General features: G+C 33.0%; 1 protein-coding gene and 1 pseudogene across 1 annotated transcript; one reads left to right on the top strand and one right to left on the bottom strand.

Annotated features, from left to right (window-relative positions):
- The window catches only part of LOC120124998, a 39,568-nt pseudogene extending 32,893 nt beyond the window's left edge, over window positions 1-6,675 (bottom strand).
- Window positions 6,676-16,514: 9,839 nt separating this feature from the next.
- LOC120124996 lies at window positions 16,515-17,425 on the top strand. Its single transcript, XM_039143525.1, has 2 exons — window positions 16,515-16,613; window positions 16,856-17,425. Exons 1-2 carry the CDS (start codon window positions 16,515-16,517, stop codon window positions 17,423-17,425), a joined length of 669 nt encoding a protein of 222 aa, XP_038999456.1.
- The last annotated feature ends 6,533 nt before the right edge of the window (window positions 17,426-23,958 follow it).

Here is a 23,958-nt window from a genome sequence, read left to right as displayed (position 1 = left end):
TGGTTTCCTATATTCTACCGGAAGAAGTGCGTCAGCAGACTTAGCCATTTGAGCAGCACATATAAAATTTGTCAACTCTGCAATTGATGAATCTGGACCACATCTCTCCATGGTTATTGAAGCCTCAGCCTCTGAGTACACCATTTTCGTCAAGTATAACAGTTTATTCTCCTCATCAAAATCAGAATTCAGGATTTCCTCGGTATCAGAAGAACTATCAATATTTTTGAAATCATCTTGAAAGATCACTTCATAATCAGATGAGTAGTTATCAGAATCAACATGTTGCATAGGTGCAGATTTTTCAAAAGCCTGTACCACTGTATATGTAGTCTTGTTATTGCATCAGATTACTGTTCACATAAATTGGTTTCTCTCCCACAGAAAAGTATATTCCAGAAATAGCCTTCATTGAAAACAAGGTTCACTATGTCAGCCTGGAATGAATTACCAAGCTATTTATACTGCTCTGTCTGACTAAATCCCTCCAGATACAGAAAATGGTCACCTCATTCAGAAGACACATATCTCAGACGTTTGTGTCAGAATGATTGAGTACTTCTTAAGTTTGTGACAATATGAAGAGAATTTCTCCAGTTACTTGACAATACTACTGTTTAGTGACACCAGAATGAGAGTATTCAAGATAAATAGATTTGGGGCACGAATAAAGCTACAAGTACCTACAACAGTTCATTGTCAAAATTGAACCTCGTGGGGATCATGACATTTCAGTCAAACAGACATTGAGAGTGAATCAGACAGATCTAGAGGGACATCTTGAGGGCCCATTTCAACCAGAAATATAATATTGGGGCATTTTGAAGGCTCACAACAATATGAATATTTGGGCATTCTTGGAGGCTCATCTCAACAAGAAGTAATGTTGAGCACACTTTTATCATCTGTATCAGCAAATTTTGGGCCATTTTAAAGGTTCCTTCAGACAGATCCATGTGGGGCATTTTGAAGGCTCAGATTAACAAGAAGCAAATATCGGGGCATGCTGAAAGCCCATTTCAATCAGAATTAGGACTGTTGATGCATTTTTTGAACGTTCGTATCAGCAATGTTAGGACATGTTGAAGGCCCATATCATCATGTGTTAAAGATCATTGATTTGAGAAAATATTTCCAATAATACAGAAAGATATGAAGAATGAAAAGGGTAAAACAGTGACAGTCAAGCTATCTATACATAATTACTTCGTTCATCAGGTAGTTATATCAGGGTCTTGTTGTTGAACAAATATTTACTCGGCAAGTATGGTTTGAAATACCCAATCTTCTTAACCATGTATCACATGACAGCGTGTTCTTTGTTAATCTACATCATGGTTGCATGAATAAAGATGGTCCTCAGGCAAACCAGTCGATCCAGGGTTCAATTCCTCAAAATCTAGGCTTTGAATTTTGTATTTTGTGTGTCGGTGATGATTGAAAATATTTCTTTGAGATTCCTGACAGTTAGTTTCAACCATAATGTTGAGGTTACGAAGTTGTTTTTCACATCAGTTGTTGTTTGCTTGATGACATTGAATAAAGAGGCTCAGATTACATTACCCTTACTCCCATTGTTATTGGTGTTATCATTGCCAGCTAGGGTGAACGGAGTTTTCATCTATTTTGGTTTTATCATGGGCGTTTCACTCTTATAGCTGATGTGTTTTCATTTCTTACAATACTCATTATGGAAGAAAACATGATCGGTATTACACTTTCCCTTGCCCAAGATGATATCAAGATTAGTTGGTATCTCTTATTCAATTCGATACTAGCATATCTTGTGAATTGGACCAATTTTTTGGTCATACCAGAATTCCAATTGTATTCCCACTAAGTTTTATTTTCAAGAGGTCTTGTGACATCATAAAAAAGCTTTGAACACTGTGCAAAGAGCTTCACTGACCAGAAATCTGTGTAGAAGTCACAAGAAATGATGAATGTTTGTCAAATACTTTACAAACATCTGAGCAGATACCACATGAGATGATGAATGTGTTGTCAAATGTTTTACAAACCAGTTATTCTGGTACTGAACCAATGTTGTAATCATATGGTATTTCCATTTATGGATCCAATATGAAGTTTGTCTTCTTCAACCCCAAGTTCAGAAGTGAGACATGATGAATATTTCTTTCCATTGAAGGGAAGCAGAAATTTTAACAACAAGAAACTAGTGGAGCCAACTAATGTTGAACGATAGGATGTTGTTAAACATCTCGACATGATATGGTCCAAGTTGCCTTATTCAAGATCTGATTAGATATGAAGACATGAAAGGAATTAGGATAAATCCTTCTTGTGATGTGTTTCAAGAGTCAAATCAGAACAGACTCTATTCTCCTAATTAATCTCTGCAGAGTTTGACATATCTACATCTATACTCTTAAAAGATGATAGATTCTCTTTTTAAAGATGAAATCTTTATTGAATTTCTGCACAAGTCCAAGCAAAGAAAGTTGGCTTTATCCAAGACAAAATGAGGCATCAAGGTTATAGTTCTGACTATGGCAAGAGTTCCATAAATGAAACATTTTCTTCTGAGACTTTGATGCAAATAAAGCAATGAAGACACAAAGATGGCTCTTCCAAATCAGAAATGCCAGCTTGAAATGACATTTTGACCAAAGTGAAGGAAGACCGAGTTCACCACTTTGAAATCAAATAAAGATGAACTTAATATTCATGCATCATATTTAGGCATTTGCAAAAATAGGTGCATTTTCATTCATTTTATCCATATTGAATATTTGACAGGAACTTCAAAGATTTTAGCAAAGATTTGAATCCATTACTTAATGGATCAACATGCCAGGTAGAGTTCATAATGAGAAGAACTCATCTGAAGAAGGAAGAAGAAGTTCATAATGAGAAGAATTTGTTCAACCTTTTGCTTTAATTCATCACCCGATGGATTAACATTGCCAGAAAAAGTTCATAATGAGAAGAACTCGTCTAAAGAAGGAAGAGGAAGTTCATAATGAGAAGAACTTGTTCAACCTTTTGCTCAAATCCATCACTTGATGGATCAACATTTCCAAAAGTGTTCATAATGAGAAGAACTCATCTGAAGAAGGAAGAAGAAGTTCATAATGAGAAGAACTTGTTTAACCTTTTGCTCGAATTCATCACTTGATGGATTAACTTTTCCAAAGAGAGTTCATAATGAGAATAACTCATCTGAAGAAAGAGGAAGAAATTCATAATGATAAGAATTTGTTCAACTTTTTGTTTGAATTCATCACTCGATGGATCAACTTTTCCAGAGAAGAGTTCATAATGAGAAGAACTTATCTGAAGAGGAAGAAGAAGTTCATAATAAGAAGAATTTGTTCAACCTTTGTTTGACTCTATCACAGAAGGAGATAGATCAGCATCAACATTACCAGAAGTGTTCATAATGAGAAGAACTCATCTGAAAGAGAAGAATTTGTTCAACTCTTTGCTAGATTGCATTATAGAATGAGATAAATTGTTATCCCCAGTGGAAAAGTTCATAATGAGAATAACTAATCCCAAAGAAGAAGAACTTGTTCAACATTTCCATCATAATCAAGTGAAGTCAAATGAAAAAAAAAACTTATTGTCTTTTCGTCTTTCCCCTATTCTCGTTAACACAAGAATGAACAAAGAGGGGCAGCTGAAGACACTAGTTTTTTATTTCATTAGTTTTATTTATTATTATTATTTTGTTTTAATATTATTATTATATTATATTATTATTATTAAATAAATAATTTATTATTATTACATTTTTACAGGCCCATTTACAAATCCTGAAGCCCAAAGAAATGCAAACCCAACCCGGTTGAGAAACCCTAACCCTTCTAAGGTTTCCCCAAGCTGCCAGCCGCCGTTGGGAAGATGAGCAGCCGCTTTATCCTTTGCTGCCAGGTGGTCCAACCGATGCTACCAACGTTTCCACTGCCAGGTGCTTCAACTACAACGCCGCCGTCCTCAGCAGCTGCCACGACGCCTGTCGAAGCCCCCAGAAGAGTCATTCCAGCCGTCCACGCGACCCATTCTTCCGTGAGTCACCACAAGTTCGGTGACTCACCAAAGTTTACTCCTTTAACCAGTCTAAAGCCATCACCGTGGTGGCCTATAAAAATGGCCACCATACCTGCGAAAAGAAAAAAAACAGAGAGCAACAGAGGAGACGGAGAGAACAACCAACGCAGCAACAAAGAGAAGGACATCAACCCAGCAAGCATACAACAATCAACAGACAGAAAGCAAGCAAAAACCCGAGAGCAAATACAAACCGAGAGAAAAGAAAAAAACCGAGAGACTTACCACCGAGCATAACTCTAAACGTCATCGGAAAATCAAAAATCGAAGGTAGTTTTTTAAGATCTACGTAAATCCGAGACTATTTAAAGGAAACGGATATCTAAATCGGTTTTAGGTAGTACCGATCTATCTTTTGAGGGGTTTTTTTCTTTTCTGGCCACCGGAGGTGGTGGTCGGCACCGGAGCACGGTTGCCGGCCGGAACTCTAATCCCTCCGATGAGGGATTTAAAGAGAGAGGCGAGAGAGAATGTTAAACTCTCTCAGTTTAGAGAGAGAAGAAGAAAGAACAAATGAGAAAATGGCCCTTAGGGCCGGCTATAACAGGGTTTAAATACCCTCACCAAAACGACGTAGTTTTGGTGAGGGCCTTTGTGTAATTTCACGCACGGCTAAACTATTCCCGCAGCCACTGTAACTTTAAAAACTTGCAATTTGATCATTATAGTATGTTTTATTTATTATAATTTGGTTTTCCCATTTTAATTTATACTAGTTTAGTCCTTTACAGTAAATATATATATGTTAGGAAAATATTCGATTTAGCCCTCATAAGTTTATTAATTAATATTTTAAACCCCGAATAACATGTTTTAATTTCTTTTAATTTGATATACGAATTTAATATAATTTTAATCTAGTCACTAAATTAATAAAAGGGGTAGAATAGCATGTTTAGCCACTGAAATTATAAATAATTAATTACGAATTAGATATTTATTTTTAATATATTCTAATCTAGTCAATAGTTTTAAATTATTAATCATTTTTATATAGTTTTAATTTCATTTATTTTAGTTGTTGATTTAATTTTATATGTTTATTTGTAATATATTATTATTATTATTAGTATTATTATTACAAATATATATATAATAAATAATTATTTATTTTATTTTTCTTTTTATTAAATCTTTATATGAATTATTTTTTATATAAAATAATAATAATAATCATATTTTAATAATATTAAAGAAAAGGACTGTCTTAAAGCACTTAGAAGTCTTTATCCTATAAAATATATTATTTTTAAGAAATATTTTTTTTATATTTATTTTTTAATATCGAAGAAAAGAGCTATCGTAAAGCACCTAGAAGTTATTTTCTGATATTTCTAAATAAATAAATATCTTATTTATATAAAAATTAATAAATTTCCTTATAATTATACTAGTAAATTTGAAATGACATAATTATAGATTAAATATATTTTTGAATATTTAAATTTATAATAATAGAGACAAATTATAATTAATGAGTACCAAATTTTGGGCGTTATAGGAGTGCTAATCCTTCCCTAAACGTAATCGACCACGAATCATTTTTTATTAAAATTTTTTGGTTATATGCAGATCAATTTTATCTTTTAAATTATGTTTTATTCAAAACTAATTTAAAAGATTGTTTTTAGGTATTTGACCTACCTGACCCAAAAGGTCAATAGCGACTCCCAAAATATTTTTTAAAATAAAATCATTTATTTATTCGTGTTATTTTTCCCGCCAAATTAAAAATTTCGTTCCCGGACGAAAACCGTTTACGACAGTAATAATGCTGTAAGAAACATACAGAAAAAACGAAATACTGGGTAGTTTTGATGCTACTATCGAATTATTTTAATTGATCAAACAGCAGCTTTAGCCTTAAAGATTTGAGAAATAAGCACAGTAATACAATGTTCAGCCATACGAGATATGACCCTATAGAAGAACTTAGATACATATATATATTAGTATATATGATCTGAATTCTTGGAAGATTTTGTATTGAACTTAAGTGCTAGTGCAACAGGGTAGAAATGTTGGGGCAAAACCCTCACAGATTTTAGGTTTTACATTATTTAATCTCATCATCATCACTATTTTGAATTTCAAATTCCCTGATCGAACCAGAGTTTTCTCGTTAAATTCAAATGAAAAAAAAAAACCAGCGTATATTAGTTGAACCACCATAACGGAGTAGGCGAAAAAAGGAAGAAAAAACAGACCTTAATACGAGGAGGAGTTTCCATGAAATTAAGCTTGTAGGTATTAGTACGGAAGCTATGAAAAGAACACCCTTGACCTGGCAACTGAGGGACCCCTAAATATCCCTTATCGGCGCTGCGGATCATCAACAATTCAAAAATTATGAACTCGAAAAAGTTAAGCGGAAAAGAAAGAATGAAAGAAAGAGAAACCAGGTGGGATCCATTTTGGCTGCAAGGGATTTGAGGGAGAACAGGAGACCGAACATGAGCTTGTGATCTTGTTGAAGGTTGAGAGTGTGGAGGGGGCGATTCCACTCCCTGTAAAGCAAGCACACTCCTTTTCGATTGAATACGAAGATCACGTGGGAATTGTTCCCCGCCGCCTGATATCGGATCCTCCAAAGAACTGCATTCTTTTTTTTTTCCTTTTGCAATGATCCTATTCTATGATCAATCTATGCTTTGTCTCAGAGCTAACAATCCGAAACTTGACCTACCAAGTAGAAGTGAAGATTGGAACAGCCGAATAAAAAGTTACACTGGGTGCTTAAGTTGAGCAGCTCGTAGCTTAAACTCAACTCGATAAGTTCACTCTCATTAATTTTTTAAAATATATTTTTAGTAATTACTTTAAAATTATTTTATTTAAAAAATAAATCTAAATAATAATTATTGATTTATTAATAAATAATAAAAAATAATAAGTTAACTAATCTATTATTTTTTAATAAATAATAAAATATTATTAACTAATAACATTATTTTAATACCAAAAAAACCCAACCCTAATATCCTCATACAGTATTAGTAATTTTTTTTAGTTAAAAAATAAGGTAAATTTTTTAGTGAGCTTAACAATCAACGAGTCGAGCTTAACGAGCAACGAGTCGAGCTTAACGAGTAACGAGTCAAATAGCAAATTTTTTTAACGAGCACTGCCCAACTCACAATCGACTCGCTCGATAAGCACCCCTATTTACACTTACCAAACTTTACGAAAGAGTGTTAATACAATAAGGTAGATAATTATTATTAATAAGATAGATAATTATTACAAGATAGATAATTATTACGAGGCATATTCAAATCCTATCATTTTTTTATTTATGTGCATAAATTATTTTTTGGTTATCATTTTCAGTGTTTTAATTGTGACGACAGTCAGGGTCGTGGCTAGGTTTTCGGGGGTCCTGTACAAATTCTTATAAAAGAGCCCTATTTTTTAGATATATTCGATTTCGGGGTAACAATAGTGGCTTTTTTTGAAAAAACGACGCAATAGGTCAATCTATAGTGGTGTTTATTGGAAAAACGCCACTATATATATACTTTTTTTGGGCTTGTTTGGGCCTGCACAATAATAGTGACGTTTTTTGAAAAAAATGTCGCAATAGGTCCATCTATAGTGGCGTTTATTGAAAAAACGCCACTATATATACTTTTTTGAGGCCCTTTTGGAGCCCTGCACGGTCGCGCAGTTTGCGCCGTCCAGCCACACCCCTGACGACAGTTAAAAGATTTCATCAAATACACACGTCATATTTTAACAATTTTATATATTTTATTTAAAAAGCTTAAAAAATTATTATATTAAAACCAAATGAAAATACAAAAACTAAACAGAAAATATTAAAGTTAATGGGAGAGTAAGGTTCGATATGGAAAGCAATTTTTTTTGCTCCACCGATGAATTTTATAGAAAGAAAGGATTAAGATAATAAACTCTTTATCAGTCATATGTGAGATTAAATGACGGGGTTTGGAATTTGCTGCGGGGTGTGATTAATTTCCCTAGGTTTTGCTGCGATTTGTGAGCACATGGGTTTAGTATCAAATGGTTTGGTCTTGCACAGGTGAGGGATGGGTGGCCGGTAATGTGTTCTGTCCACGGTGGGTGGGTGTTTGCCGACGGTGGGACGGCCCACAACGGCAATTGACTTTGGGTTAAGGACTAGAATAAAGATTTTCAAAGTTCTATGGCTCTTTTAAGATTTTTGAATTTTTTAGAGTTTTTTCAAAAGAAATTATATTTTTGAGTTTTTTTACTTTAAATGAAAATTTTCTAAATTATTAGAACGTGAAAATTTTCATTTAACATAATTTTTTAATGATCACTATGATCGGGTACTTAAAATGATAACGTTTTTAACGTTAGATATAAATTGATCGAAAAATAATGTAAACACATAAATGAGAAAAACAATATAATACATAAATGAGAAAAATAATATAATTTGATCACTTTTTTTATATTAAGTCACATTTTAATAATAACAATAATAAGGCTAAATTAATATGGTTTTATTTTCAAATATAATTTTTATTAATTAAATTATTAAATTTTTATTGTGACATTAAATAAATCATATCTTATTAATTATCAATTAAATTGATGGCATGATTCATTTTAATTGAGATAATATGGGTTCGTTTGATTCTTGCATATTTGGTTAATATAAATAAAAATTTTAATTAAAAACTAAATAGTAAAAATATATGTTGTATCTATTTTTTAAAATATAAATAAACAAATAGCTATTAAATAATTAAATTAAACTATAATTATTAAAAAATTCATTACATAAATTTAACATGTGAATTATGTAAATATAAAACAATACAATTGATAAAAAAAATTCATAAAACAAAATTTATTTTAATTTATAATAAAAATATAATGTCAATTCATATTGGACATCAATTAAATTTAAAAAATACACAAAATTTTGTTATAAACAATAGCAGAAAAAAGTGTCATTAACATACAAAATATATTTAGCGGTAATTGAGATCCTCAAACTTTTGAGAAAAATAATTAGTGTAGTCCCTGAATATTTTTTACACCAAATATGATTCTTAAACTTAGAAAAAATTAATTTGATCCTTTAAATAGAAGAATCAAACATTATGCTTATATGATAGTTCATAAACTTACATGGTAACCTATAATTTTAATGTGACAGTTAACTATATTGTTGTGGTAGTACTCGATGGACGATGATGTGTTATATGGACTTAATTGATTATTAAAAAGTTTGAGGACTTATTTAATTTAAAAAATATTTAGATTAAAAATATAAAATATAAACAATTATAAAGATACTCATTACATTAAATATGAAAATACTATAAAATTAAATTATTAAAAATTTTAATTTAAGGACTACATTGAGTGTAAAAAAAATTTAGGGTCCATATTGATTTTTTTACAAAAGTTTGAGGATTTCAAATATCACTAAATCAAAAAATTATTATTAGAATGATTTAAATTTGTATAAGTTAAATTAAAAATCTAAATATCATGTTTTTTTTAATGAAATACTGAATGTTTTCATATTTTTCACTTTTTTTTATTTTCAAAGACGAAATGATGTGTGCTAAATGTCCTGCGAGTTCATATTTGATTCAAGTTTAATCGATATGAGTTTTAAAGGCCAAAAGTTTACCTAGAAACGTGGCATGTTCTCTCAACGCTTGGACTGATGTGTATGTCTGGTACGAGTTGTTTGAGCACTCTGAGATTGTTCATCTTTAGAAACTTGGGTGCAATCCTCATCCGATATTACTTGATTTCGGTAATAGTCGGCGTGAGTTTCAACCTCGTCCTTATCGGTATTTTGAGACTTGGAGTGATCATCTGGATTTTCAGAATCTATCGGTTAGCACTTGAAAGGAGGAAAGGAAAATCCACGATAACAATTTGAATTTCCGACAAGCTTCCAGGTTCTTGAGCATATTATGAGGCAAAAATCTCCACTCATTGCTCGAATCAAAGGTATTGAGAAGGCACTTGAAAGCTACGAGGATGCTAACCTTGTGGAATTGGAGGTGGAGCTCAAAAGAGAATTGGACCTAGTTCTCACTCAAGAGGAGAGCCTTTGTCATCAAAAGGCTCGGAATACTTGGATTTAGAAGGGGGATAAACATGTGTTTTACTTTCACACTTCTACGGTTATGCGTCGTAAGCAAAACATGATAGGATTGATTAAGCTTCCAGATGACAACTGGTGTCGTGATCCGAATCGTCTTAAGACTGGTTGTTGACTTCTTTAAAACTTTGTTTACTCCTGAGCCTCGATTCATTAACGTTTTGGGTAGGGAGTGCGATTTCTTCAAGTATAGTGAGGTTGAAATGTGGATGATTCAAGTATAGTATGCCTCAAGGCCTAGGTGTTATGGTCTTCTAGCAGCTTTCTTTCAAAAGGATTGGCATATGGTGGGAAGGTTAGTTTTCCATTTTACTAAACGTTTTTTTCGATGGAGATCTAGATGGTGGGTTAACCAACTTTGAAGATTAATAATCGTACCACTTTAAGTCCATTCAGGCCAATTAGCTTGTGCAACATGTTATACAAGATTATTATCAAGCTTCTAGTTTGTCGGTTAAAGTCGTTTCTTCTGAAATAGGTGACCAATACCTAAGCGAGTTTTGTTCCGGGCAAACAAATCACAGACAATATCATCTTTGCTCATGAGGTAATTCACTCGATTGCTAGGAAAATAGGCAGGAAAGGTTGGATCGCTATCAAGGTTGACCTTGAGAAAGCGTATGACCGGTTGAAATGAGATTACATTGAAGATACATTCTATGTGGTTGGATTACCTGTGAAATTCATTGAACGGATCATGCCGTGTGTTGGATCTGTGTCAAGTTAGTTTGGAATGGAGAACTTAATAATTGTTTTAAACCTTCAAGATGGACCGAATAGGGAGATCCCTTATCGTTGTATCTTTTTGGATAGATTAACTCGGACAATTGAGAATAAGACGGAGATGAGAGATTGAGGACAAGTTTGCCTCTTAACGTGATGGTCTTGGTGTCGCACCTTTTTTTTCTTTTACAGATGATTTAGCTCTTTTTGTGGAGGCGTCTTCTAATTAGGTTGATGTTATTAAGGAGGTTCTTAATCATTTTTGTGAAGAATATGGGAATCATATTAGTATGTCGAAAACCCAAATATGTTTTTCCAAGTGTTATGCTTCGAGTATGGGAAATAACATTGCTTAGAGCTTTGGTTTTGAGGTGGTCAATGATTTGGGCATATACCTTGGAGTTCCTTTATTGTATAGTAGAGTTACAAAAACTACTTATTCTTACTTATTTGACGGGATGAATCAACGGTCTCAGGGTGGGCGACGAAAACCCTTTCGTTGCTGGTATAATTACGCTTGCAAAGGTTGTTCTGCAAGCTGTATTGGTGTATGGCATGCAATATACATGGCTTCCTAAAGGTCTATGTGGGGAGATGGAGAAAATTATTAGACGTTCATTTGGGGTTCGAATAATTAAAATAGCGATATTCCTCTTGTCTCTTAGGAGAAATACAAAAGCCAATTGAGAATGGGGGAATGGGGTTGCAAAACTTGCATCGCTAAAGTAGAGCCTTCTTGGTGAAAGTCGGTTTTCAACTGATATCTAGATCTGATAAATTATAGTTATAGGTTATTCGTCCTAAATACAAGTGGGAGGAGCGCTTTAAGTCATGTGAGTGGCTCATGGCTTTGGAGGGGTTGCAATGCGCATGAAATGATTTTAATGAAAGTATCTCCTGGAACATTTAGAATGGTCAAACAACAAATTTTGGGTATGGTTATTGGTTAGATGATGAGGACCGACTTGTGTTCTCCTACATTGGCTCGGACTCCTCAAATCCAACTTCTGTCCGTGACATGTGCCTCACCCAAGGAGCCTGGGATTGGGATAAAATCTCAACTGCCCTCCTAAGCCACATTGTGCAACGTGTTGTGGCCGCTGGCTCACCAATTAATCATTTGGGTGCTGACTCTCATAGTTGGCGGTGAGAGATAGATAGGAGATTCACAACCAAATCAGCCTATTTGTCTTTGGGACAAAAGGGGAATGAAGATAACCAGCTCAGTTGGAAAGTGATTTGGAGGCTTGAGGTGTCACAAAGGGTATGAATCTTCTTATGGTTAGCAATTCAGGATCGCCTTCTAACGAATGTGGAAAGGCCCGTCGCCGTTTGTCGAGTATCGATATCTATCGTATTTGTGGTAGAGGAGCAGAGGATGTTGACCATACAGTACATGGTTGCAAAATGGCGATGTCCGTTTAGCTAAGGGTGATACAACCGGCACGTTTACGGGAATTCCTTACGCTTCCTTTTGAGGATTGGTTCCTGCAGAACTTAAGCCTTTAAGGTATGTTCTCACTGTCCAATAGTGATTGGCCTATTCATCTTTAGACGTATTGGTGAAGCGTTCTTTTCTATCATGACTATGTGCAAAAAGAGGATGTCCTTGTGCGTTGTAATCGTCTAGTTGGTGAAGTAGTGTTTCTGAAAACTTATAATTTCGAGGTGACAAATTTAGAACAACTTGTCTGAGGCTTTAGCTGGCAATGCTTTGGTTGACGCAATTTGAGAGCTCTGTGATCATGAGTGGGTTATTAAGATTCGACATATCAAACGACAAAATGTTGCCATCGACTGGCCGGCTGTCATGAGGTAAGGGTGGATAAAATTCGACTCGACTAAAAAAATTGATTTTTTTTTTATTTTGAGTTATTCAAATCGAGTAATTTCCGTCAACTCAATTCAATTTCTGAGTTCGAATTGAATTGAGATTTCAAAATTTCGAGTAACTTGAGAAAACAAAATTTTGGATGAATATTTTGACATATTTGCGATTTTGTCCATGATTTCTCATTCCTTCAATTCTCCTCCATTTTAAGTCAAGTTTTCACCAAATTTGAACTACATCCTCCTAAATCATCATAGAATACATATGTACTTTCAATTCCAATTTTGATAACAAATTTTCTATTTTTTTAAATTAGTCACTCAATTTTGCATGATTCCCGTATTTCTTCAATTCATCTTTCATTTTAAGTACATTTTTTTTATCAAATTTAAATTACATGCTCGCCTACCACTATAAAATACCTATGTAACTTTAATTCTTATTTTTACTAAAACTATACTCTCATTTTTTAATTTAGTCGTTTACCTTTGCATTTTACTCAATTTAGTCTTTTAACTATAATTGTTTATAAATTTTTTCTTCACATAAATTCTTTGACTCCTTTATACTCCTATTAATATTTTATCCTCAAAATACATTCTTTGGAATATAATATTTTAAATCTATTTTATAATTTTAGATTGTATGTGATATATTAAATAACATTGTGTTGTAATGTGAAAAGAATATGAAGAAATATATATATATATATCTTTTATGGTTAGAGAAAGTCAAAAAATTAGAATAAATCCGTACTATAAATAAATAATTATAATTAAATTTATATAGAAACTTGAACAACTCAACTCGACTTAGAAAAATTTTAAGTTAAGTCCGAGTTATAAAATGCGACTCTTCAACTCGAGTAACGCGAATTTTTTTTGACTCGACTCGATCGAATGCTCATCCCTTATTGGTGTCACATTTGGTTGTCTCATGGTTTAACATCTAGTAATAAAGACAACATGAAACAGATCAATTTAACTGAAGATACATTAACCCTTTGGGGAACAGCAACTTCCCTGCTGAATTCAAGAGATTGCCATTGAATTGGTTCAGCTTTCAGCAGTCGAATCTCAATTTTGGTTGACAAAACATCATATCTGCACCCATCAGGAATTATTTGTTCAAAAATAACAAAAGACAACAGAAATAATCAAACAATTAGCATCTAAACAAGAGATGCAATTACATAGCAAAAGATCATATCTGCACCCCATTCCAATGCACATATTGCTTCGAGTGGCTGCAATAAAAGGGCCAATGCCAGAGTTAACAAATGACTCAATAGGATGAAGAGCGAGCAGCGACCACCAATTCTCTATTAAAAACGCTTACGGTATTCGTCGAGGACCAACAGTAGAACAAAACGAGAGCTTGTGGAAAACAATACAAAATTACAAAGGGATGCTAAGGGTGAAAATATTCATGTGACTGATCTACTCGAATAAAATCATGAAGAATGCGGATAGAAAGCGTAGACACCTCTCAAATGATGACAAATGCCCTCTGTGTGCAGCTGCAGACAGTGGAAATATCATAGATAGAAGTCGAAGACTCCAACTGAGGACGAGTAAAGCCATGCAGACAAACCAAAAATTGTACATGCATCCCATAAAGCAAAAGATCACGTCCCCAGATTTGGACACCCACGAGTCGGATGGTACAAATCCAATACAGACGCATGGCGAAACACAACAAACGGTAACACAACATGTAGAGGAGCTATAAGAGATCATAACCCTTGGAAAATGGATTGTTGGTTTCTACAAATACATTGGGGTATGCTCGATAGTAGAAGCAGAACTTTGAGAGGTCTACATAGGAACGATGAACACCCGGGATAAAGGCAATTCAAAGTTAGAAGTTGAAACGGACAGCAAAGAAGCTTTCCACCTACTGATAAATAATGACAGGCACAAGGGCTCACCACCCATCAAGTTACATATCCGAAATATCGAAAAGAGAGGTTGGACTGTTCAATATCGACATGTCCTCTGCAAAGAAAACCAAGTAGCAGACATCCTAGACAAGATAACATCCCTGGGGATTTCGAAGTGCATCTTCTCCACGAATCACCACACAGGTTGGCCAGTATGTACTGGAAGAGGGAACTACATCGTTGTTAGCTGATAAGCTTTCCTTTTTAACCAAAAAAAATTGCATTTGATAGATTTAAAAAATAATCATAAATACTACATTTAGGTGTATTTTTATCACACACTACGATGCTCCAAAATTATATATTCAATCCTAACTATTTAAACAGCCTTGGTGAATTGTCAACCAGTAATGAATCATATAAAAAAATAATGAAATAAATAATATTTTTATTAATATGGTAAGATCAAAATAATATCTATTTAAAAATAATTTTTAATCATTTGTTATTGAATGTTCATACCCCTGATAATTTTAGTGCTCGAACTCGATACCTCAAAGAATAACAACAATTCTTTTACTATTGTGGTCGCTTGATTTATGCAAAATAAATAATTTTTTAAATCATTATAATATGCTTATAAGTTAATATTTGTATTTTATTTTTTTGACAAAATCTAAATCTAATCCTAATCCTACCAAGAGAGAAAGGGAAAAGGGATTCTAAGAGAAGGAAGAGATGTGCTCTTAGTTGGTTCAGAATTAACGACTTAAGAAAATATGATAAACAGTTTGACTAACCGACTAAATATGCTTACTCATATTTGTATTTGATTTAAAGTTTAGATAAACTTATGCGTATATATAAACTAAACTAATAAATTGCATATCACTAAAGACAATGTCATCCAATTTGATACTGCTTGTGAAAAGTGACTTCAAAAATTATTGTGAAAAATATTTTAAACTTATTTTTGAAAAAATATAATTTAAAATTTAGTTGTTTAGAATTACTGTTAAAAATAACTTTGAAAAAATAAAAATATTCATTTTTAAACTATATGTTGTAAATTAAAATTAAATAATTGAAAATAAAATATAACTTCATCCAAAAGTGATTTTCCAGAATAAAAAGTTAGGAATTTGAGTTTAGGTTGAAAATTACTTTTCCAACTACTTTTTTTTTGTCTTCCAGTTTTAAGGTTTAGTATTGACTGATCTGGACTGATCTGAATTGCACGCCTGATTTTGGTGGGTGATTCTCCCAGCAGAGATGTTCCGTATACAGAAGGATTCGAACTTGAAACATTGCTTAAACGATATCAAGCTACTTACCAATTAAATAAATCTCCTTGATTTTTCTAACTATTATTTTAAACCAACTTTTGAGTGTTTGACTGACTCGTTCATAAAGGAAAATCACTTTTTGTTTCATTGCTAGAATCCTTCTCAAATTTGCCCTTATTAATAACTTATTTTAATAACATTAATAAAGAGATGTGTTGATAAATAAGTTTAATGTTTTGTTGTGGAACTTTTTCAATTAATAAATATACAAGTTTTAAAAGATGATTAAATTTTTTTCTTTACATAGTGATGATTAGATGATATTAAAGGACTTTATCACATATCTCTCTCTCTTTTGATTCCCGAGATTCATAACTGATCTGCAATATAAATATATTTCCTTTTGTGAAAAAAGTAATTTAGGGTTTTATTTCTTGTTCGACAAGAAACTGAAGTAACAGAAATTTATCTTTCTTGTTTCACAACAAACTAATGTATAAATGTTTACTGTTCTATCAATGAATACAAACACTTAGAAAAATCTCTAAATCTTTTTCATTGTTATAGCCCTACGTTCAATTTTTTCTTTTGATATTTCTCATGGAAGAGAAGTCTTCTATGAATACTGATGCTTCTACAAAACTATTCCCAGCTGCCTCCAGCGATGCCCAAACTACCATGACTGAGCTTTTGATTTCTGTGAGCTTCGTTGCTCGTTCTTAATATTTTTTTTATTAGTATGGGATGATTTTATGATAATACATGCTTAAAAGAATTTCAATCATTTGACAATGAATGCTCAAGCACTCTCTGTAGACGTTGTGTTCGAACCCAAAACCTGTCTAGGAATAACAACTATCCTTCAACTACTAATGAGGTTGTTTAGTTTGTGCTCATTATATGTATTTATTTGATTTAATTTTTTTAAAATTGAATTGCAGTTGGGTATCGAAGCCTTAACCATATGTCCGAAGAAGAGCCAAACCGAAAAGCACTGCAATTTCTGCATGATGACTTCAAGCTTTGTTTCCCCATCACCGGCTTCTAATTGTATCCTTGGTGATTACATTGGCATGGAAAGTTGCTTCGATTTCTATAGCGACAACCAGGTTTGCGGAGAAAGCCGCGGCAAGAGGGAACAGCCATGTCCGAGGAGGGTGAAGAAGAGAGAGTTTCCTCCGCCGATATCGTGGCTCTGTCGCATCGAGAACGGAGCATCTCGCATGCCAATGGTTCTGAAAAGATATTACACTGACGATGGGAGGTTAATTCTTAGAAAAGAGAAGCGTGAGTATTTGAAGGCTCATCGATCCAATGGTCGTTTAACATTGCATCTTGTTCCCTTAAATGACATTGATGAAGAAGAGGAAGAGGATGTTATTCCCTTAGGTGACATTGATGAAGCAAAGGAAGAGGATCCACCCAAAGTTTTCGACAGCAACCGTTGCAGTAACATTGCTGAAACTTTGCTTAAAGAAAATGAGCAAATTTTTATCAAAACCACCCGCTAACTTCAATCTATACTGTTTTGCTGATATACATTGATGGCACAATTTATTTTAATTTCAGTTGGTAACAAACTATCATATGCTTTTCTTATATCATCCAATCCCAGTCCTTATATCAACAGATTTATTTTTAGGGTAAACTATACGTTTAGTATCTAAACTATCGTTTTTTATCCATTTTAGCATTTAAACTTTTAATTTTTTTTCAAAACCATTCATAACGTTTAGTTTTTGTTTCATTTTAGTACCAGTTAAAAACTTAATGTTAAGTTTTGAAAAATTGTAAGTTTAGGGACTAAAACATATCAAAACTGATAGTTTAGGTATTAAACGCGTTAAGTTTTTAATGGCGGATTACTAAAATGAAACAAAAACTAAACATTAGGTATGATTTTGAAAAAAATGAAAGTTTAAGTACTAAAACAGACCAAAATTGATAGTTTAAATACTATATGCATAGTTTACCTTATTTTTTAGTATATATATATATTACTCAATGAGCTTATTTATACCTAGGGGTGTTCAAAAAACCCAGAATCATTAACCGTAACCATTAACCGGTATAACTGTTATATTTAAAAGTTAATTAACTAAAACGTTAATATTAAACGATTTCAGTTAACCAAACCGTTAAAAATGATAATTAACAATTACAAATTTTGATAAATGGTTAACTAACGGTTAACCGTTAATAAATTAAATTTATAATTATATTTTTAATTTATTATATTTTTACATAAATAACTTAAAATATTTTTCTATTATTTATAATATATATATATATATATAATAAAATTTATATATAAATAATTTAATATATATATATTTTTATCATTTTTAATTTTTTATTTCTTTAAAAATATAGAAAAATACTTGCACCAATATAATTATGTGTTTATTATTAGGTACTAAGAAATTTGGAGATGTACATAATTACATATGTGTAAGTATGTTTTAAGTGCTACACTTTTTTATTTTATTCACTTACATCGATGTAAGTATGTGTTAAGTTATATACTTTTTGTAGTATGAATTATGAAAAAAATTGATAAATAATTGTAATATGTTAACTGTAGGTTAACCTGTAACCGAATCGTTAATAACTGTTAACTGTTAGCGGTTAATCGTTTTTTAATGGTTAGATTACGGTTAGAAAAATCTTATAACTGTAATAACGGTTAACCGACTATTTAGGCTAAACAGTACGATTAACTGTCCATGAACAACCCTATCTATAACCTTTCAAACATTTTTGTGGATCGAATGTAATTTGAATGAAAAAATTATAAAGCAAAGTGAATAATGAATTAGAATGATGTATATTCGAGGTTTATAATCTGCATTCACCCTAATTTCATGACAAATAATAATATTAATTAAAACGCAATCTGAAATATAATACAAGGGCTACTATGCTATGATTTAAACTTTATGCGATATTCCTAAAAAGGTCTTCCGAATATATTATTTAATTTTTCAACTCTTTTTAGTAAGTACTTACTTTTTCCACTTATCTGGTTTATGTCATAACTTTTCAAAGACAAAGATACATTATAGTTTAGTAGGGTTGAAAATTACTAGGGTTCATGGACTGGACCCCCCCAACTTTAGGTTTCGCCCTTAAATTTTGATTCCTTTCAACTTGATCCTTAATTTTGTTAGAATTTACAAACTAATCTCTGTATTTCCAAATTTGTCTTAAAGCATTCCAAGCTCCTCAGAATTTCCAACATCACTCCTAGATTCATATTTTTTTTAGATTTAGCCTAAAATTCAGTTTCTTATTCACAAAAGGTATGATAAAAATTTATTTAGAAATTTAATCCAGATTTTGGGATGTTCACGCTAAGACTTTTGTGGTTGTTCAACAGCCTAATAGTTTGGTTTCCGATGGATGAGGAATAATTGTGTGCACATAAACAAAATGGGAGAAAAATCTACTGGAAACAATGAAATTTTTTTCTACTACTACAAGGAACCAGGTCATACGAAGCATTATTGCCAAAAATAAAAAACAAATACAAAACAGGAATCTACATTCAAAGGAGATAATTGGTAAACGACATGTAATTTACTGTTACTACATTCTTGATACATGGATTCTAAGACCAATTGCATTATCAAGTATCGATTCTTCATTTAAAGCACATCGTCAATTGGGATATCTGTCTTTACATGTTTTCAACAAGTGGTGTCAACAATTTAGTAAATTTTCTTTAGTCTCATTGTTTTACGAAATACCATCGTAGCATGTTGAGCTAATATAAAAGGGTTGGATTTGCTATTGAATTAGTTTGTTCTGATGTTTGAGATGGTGTTCAATATTGTATGTTACGAAGTGACAGACAAAGAGGGGTTAGTGTATCACCTCATATCTCCTACTTTCTCTTGTAATCATTCTGTGAATGGTTCAAAAGTTTTTCCTTGTGCTCTAAGAAAACCATTGGTTATTCGAGTCTATTTGTTTTTGTGTGTGTGGGGGGGGGGGGGGAGGACTATTGATACATGGCATGAATCTCTTCCCCGAATGATCTTGACCTGTAAATTAGTCTTGGTAAAGACAAATGGTAAGGACACTTTGTAACACCCTAGACCAATACAACACACAGTCTCCCAATTCGGATGCCACACAAAACCACTGGACTGACTAACCAACTTTTTCTCTTCTACTTCTCTGACTTTAAGGCAAACATTTTAATAAAACCAACCATAAAATGATATAATAAAACCTTTTTTACAGCAGAGAGCTATCAAAATAAATAAATACTTTTAAAAAATATACAGACCCACTCATAACTAATTTTATATAACTTAATACATTACAACTAGGTTTATGAATATACATGGACTTTAAGAAACTGTATGACGTACTATGCTCTGCACTGGATCTGGAACTCGATCACTCTAATTCTTCTCTAACTGGTTGATCTACTAACCTGCCCATGGAAACATCTGTAGCTCAGCGTCATACTAACGACTAAAACACACTAACTGCAATTCATTGAAATGCTCAAGCTATCAAGTCTACTGCTATCTGGTCTATTGGTATGCTATGTTCTACTTTAGTGAGTATACTTATATACTCACTCTCTACTCTATGGTAGACATCATGGTGCGACTGAGGGTTCTGCATCTTCGGAGCTCACACACCCCGCTAGTCTACTGAGAATGTGGACCCTGGAATCTCTGTATCGGACACCACACTCTAGACTAGCCCACTCCTTGAGTGTCGGACCTTGCGCCCAAACTAGTCAGCTTTAAGTGCCTTGTGCACTACCTAAGGATATCCGGACTGATTCTATATTTTCGTCTATGCTATCTTTTCTAAAGGAACTCGGGTGCCTTGGTCATTTCTCGAGCATTCAAACAAGACTAGTATTATTTGATCTTACTCTATTCTTGTTTCTACTTTTGAAAAAAAAAATTCTTATCGTTCTCACTTGTAGTCTTATTTGATGATATAAAGAAATGTTGGGGTACCTCGAGTCTAATTCCCTCAAATACTAACCTTTTGCCCAAAATAGACTGAAAGTATCGATACTAGCCCAAGAGTATCGATACTCCTGCAAAAGTTTTGATACTTTTAAACATTTTTTTCTGCCCAGTTTCTAAACTTTATGGGAGTTTTGAAACTTTGACCCAAAGTTTCGATACTCTAGAAAGAGTATCGATACTCTTTCCTAGAAACTCACGAATTTGCCCAAAAATTCTACTTCTCAATATTATCGATACTCTAGAAAGAGCAAGTATCGATATCATATATATAGTATCGATACTTTACCTGCAGAAGTCATAAAACAAGTACGAAAAATTATACTTCTCAATCTCAAAGACCTTAGTGAGGTACCCAAACATGCTTAAAGTTTTATTTGATCAACAGGGGTCATAATAGAGGCTTATTAACATGCTCATAACATCAAAAGACAATCTACCATGGAAATTGCTAAGCATTCTTTAAACTTAACTTTCTAATACATCTTAACTTTTCATGACCTACACTTGGTATGAGAAAGCTATAAGTGTGTTACCTGGCCTTCTTGGTTGCTAAACTCCTATTGAATCAACTAGGATTTACCTTACCTTCATCATTTTCTTTGAAACTCTTTTTCACCTCTTTAACTAAACCATGCAAGGAAATGTATTACTACTCAACTATAGGTTAGATTAAGCTTAAATACAACTCCTACAACTCAAATCTACCAAAAAACAAGCTTAAAACACTTGATTTCTCTCAATTCTCAAAAACCCATTTTCTAAAATCTTACCCAAAACTAAAGATTAAGAGCTTGAAATGAAGCTTAAGGGATGAAGAATATGATTCTTACCTTAGTTTCGTCAAACTAGGTTTGAGATTCATGAAACTTATATCTTTTTGTTTTCTCTTGGGAAAGAAGAAGAAATGAGAAAAGAAGAGGAAAGATAATAGATATTTTTGGTGGAAGGTACTCATTAAATCTATCTAAATAAGGGGGTTTATAACCTTCCACAAAAAATATCTCTTAGTTTTCCTGTTCTCTTTTCATTTCTTCTTCTTTCCCAAGAGAAAACAAAAAGATAGAAATTTCTTGAATCTCAAACCTAATTTGACGAAACTAAGGTAAGAATCATATTCCTTATCCCTTAAGCTTCATTCTAAGCCCTTAATCTTTAGTTTTGGGTAAGATTTTAGAAAATGGGTTTTTGAGAATTGAGAGAAATCAAGTGTTTTAAGCTTGTTTTTGGGTATATTTGAGTTGTATTTAAGCTTAATCTAACCTATAGTTGAGTAGTAATCCATTTCCTTGCTTGGTTTAGTTAAAGAGGTGAAAAAGAGTTTCAAAGCAAAGGATGAAGATAAGGTGAATCCTAATTGATTCAAGAGGGGTTTAGCAACCAAGAAGGCCAGGTAACACACTTATAGCTTTCTTATACCAAGTGTAGGTCATGGAAAGTTAAGATGTATAAGAAAGTTAAGTTTAAAGCATGTTTAACAATTTCCATGGTAGATTGTTCTTTTGATGTTATGAGCATGTTAATAAGCATCTATTATGACCCCTTTTGATCAAATAAAACTTTAAGCATGTTTGGGGACCTCACTAAGGCCTTTGGGATTGAGAAGTAGAATTTTTCGTACTTGTTTTATGACTTCTGCAGGTAGAGTATCGATACTATAGAGATGGTATTGATACTTGTTCTTCGTTTTGGGCAAATTAGTTCTAGGCAAGAGTATCAATACTCTTTCTAGAGTATCGAAACTTTGGGGCAAAGTTTCGAAACTGGACATAACAAAATGTTTAAAAATATTGATACTTATATAAAGTATCAAAACTTTTACAGGAGTATCGATACTTTCAGTATGTTTTGGGAAAAAATGTTAGTTGTTGAGGGAATTAGACTCGAGGTATCCCAACATTTCTTTATATCATCAAATAAGACTACAAGTGAGAACGATAAGAATTTTTTTCCAAAGTAGAAACAAGAATAGAGTAAGATCAAATAATACTAGCCTTGTTTGAATGCTCGGGAAACGACTAGGAAACCCGAGTTCCTTTAGAAAAGATAGCATAGACGAAAATATATAATCCGTTCGGATATCCTTAGGTAGTGCGCAAGGCACTTAAAGTTGACTAGTTTGGCCGCAAGGTCCGACACTCAAGGAGTGGGCTAGTCGAGAGTGTGGTGTCCGATACAGAGATTCCAGGGGTCACATTCTCGGTAGACTAGCGGGGTGTGTGAGTTCCGAAGATGTAGAACCCTCAGCTGCACCATGATGTCTACCATAGAGTAGAGAGTGAGTAAGCTACATTTTTAGGCCATCTCCTTTTTACCTCTACTTAAAACCATCATTTACCCTTAACTCTTGGGCCTTACTTAAGCCCAATACCTATATAACTTGTCCAACTATCTTGGGATGTCTAATTGGCTTGACTTAAAGGTCTCAGGTTGACCCAAACTACTGACCTGGATTTCGGGGTATTACACACTTTCTCAACATGCTTATTCCATTTTCAACTTTGTTTCCTAATTCCTATGACCACCTATCATTGTCATCTATATCTTTAAGTGCCTTCTTAGGCTCTCCTAATATAATTAAAGCATCCCTGGTATGATGCTACAATGGAATAGGTTAAGGCTCTTGATGATAGTCACACATAGGATTTGGTAGATTTAACTGTACGCAAACAGATGGTTGGATTCGAGTAGGTCTTTGTCATAAAAACAAATCCCGATGTTTCAATGGCTAGACTTAAATCCCCACTTGTTGAAAAGGCTATGCTCATACTTATGGCCTAGATTACTTACTTGGATAGGTAAACTTTTGTTTTGTTCATTTTTTTCATCTATTTACCTGCTTCACAACTAGTTCTTATATCATTTAGACATAAGAATGCCTTTCTTCATAGTGATCTTCAAGAATGACCTATGGGAAGTCTTAAAGAGAGCCAATCTTACACAGTGAAGAGCGTGCCAAGAAATACATAATGAAGTTTCTAATGTGATCTTCACAAGGATCATGGCTTGTGAGACTCGCTGCTTCGGACAAGCTGAAAGAAGAA

This window comes from Hibiscus syriacus, unplaced genomic scaffold, assembly GCF_006381635.1.
Source record: "Hibiscus syriacus cultivar Baekdansim isolate YM2019G1 unplaced genomic scaffold, ASM638163v2 tig00110429_pilon, whole genome shotgun sequence".
NCBI classification, from domain to species: Eukaryota; Viridiplantae; Streptophyta; class Magnoliopsida; order Malvales; family Malvaceae; genus Hibiscus; species Hibiscus syriacus.
This window is presented reverse-complemented; position numbering and strand designations above follow the sequence as displayed.

Bases quoted from the DNA above. Each gene is read 5' to 3' on its own strand.
- LOC120124996 (XM_039143525.1), top strand. From the start codon at position 16,515: ATGGAAGAGAAGTCTTCTATGAATACTGATGCTTCTACAAAACTATTC. The intron at 16,614-16,855 runs GTGAGCTTCGTT...ATTGAATTGCAG, and splicing joins TGACTGAGCTTTTGATTTCT to TTGGGTATCGAAGCCTTAAC.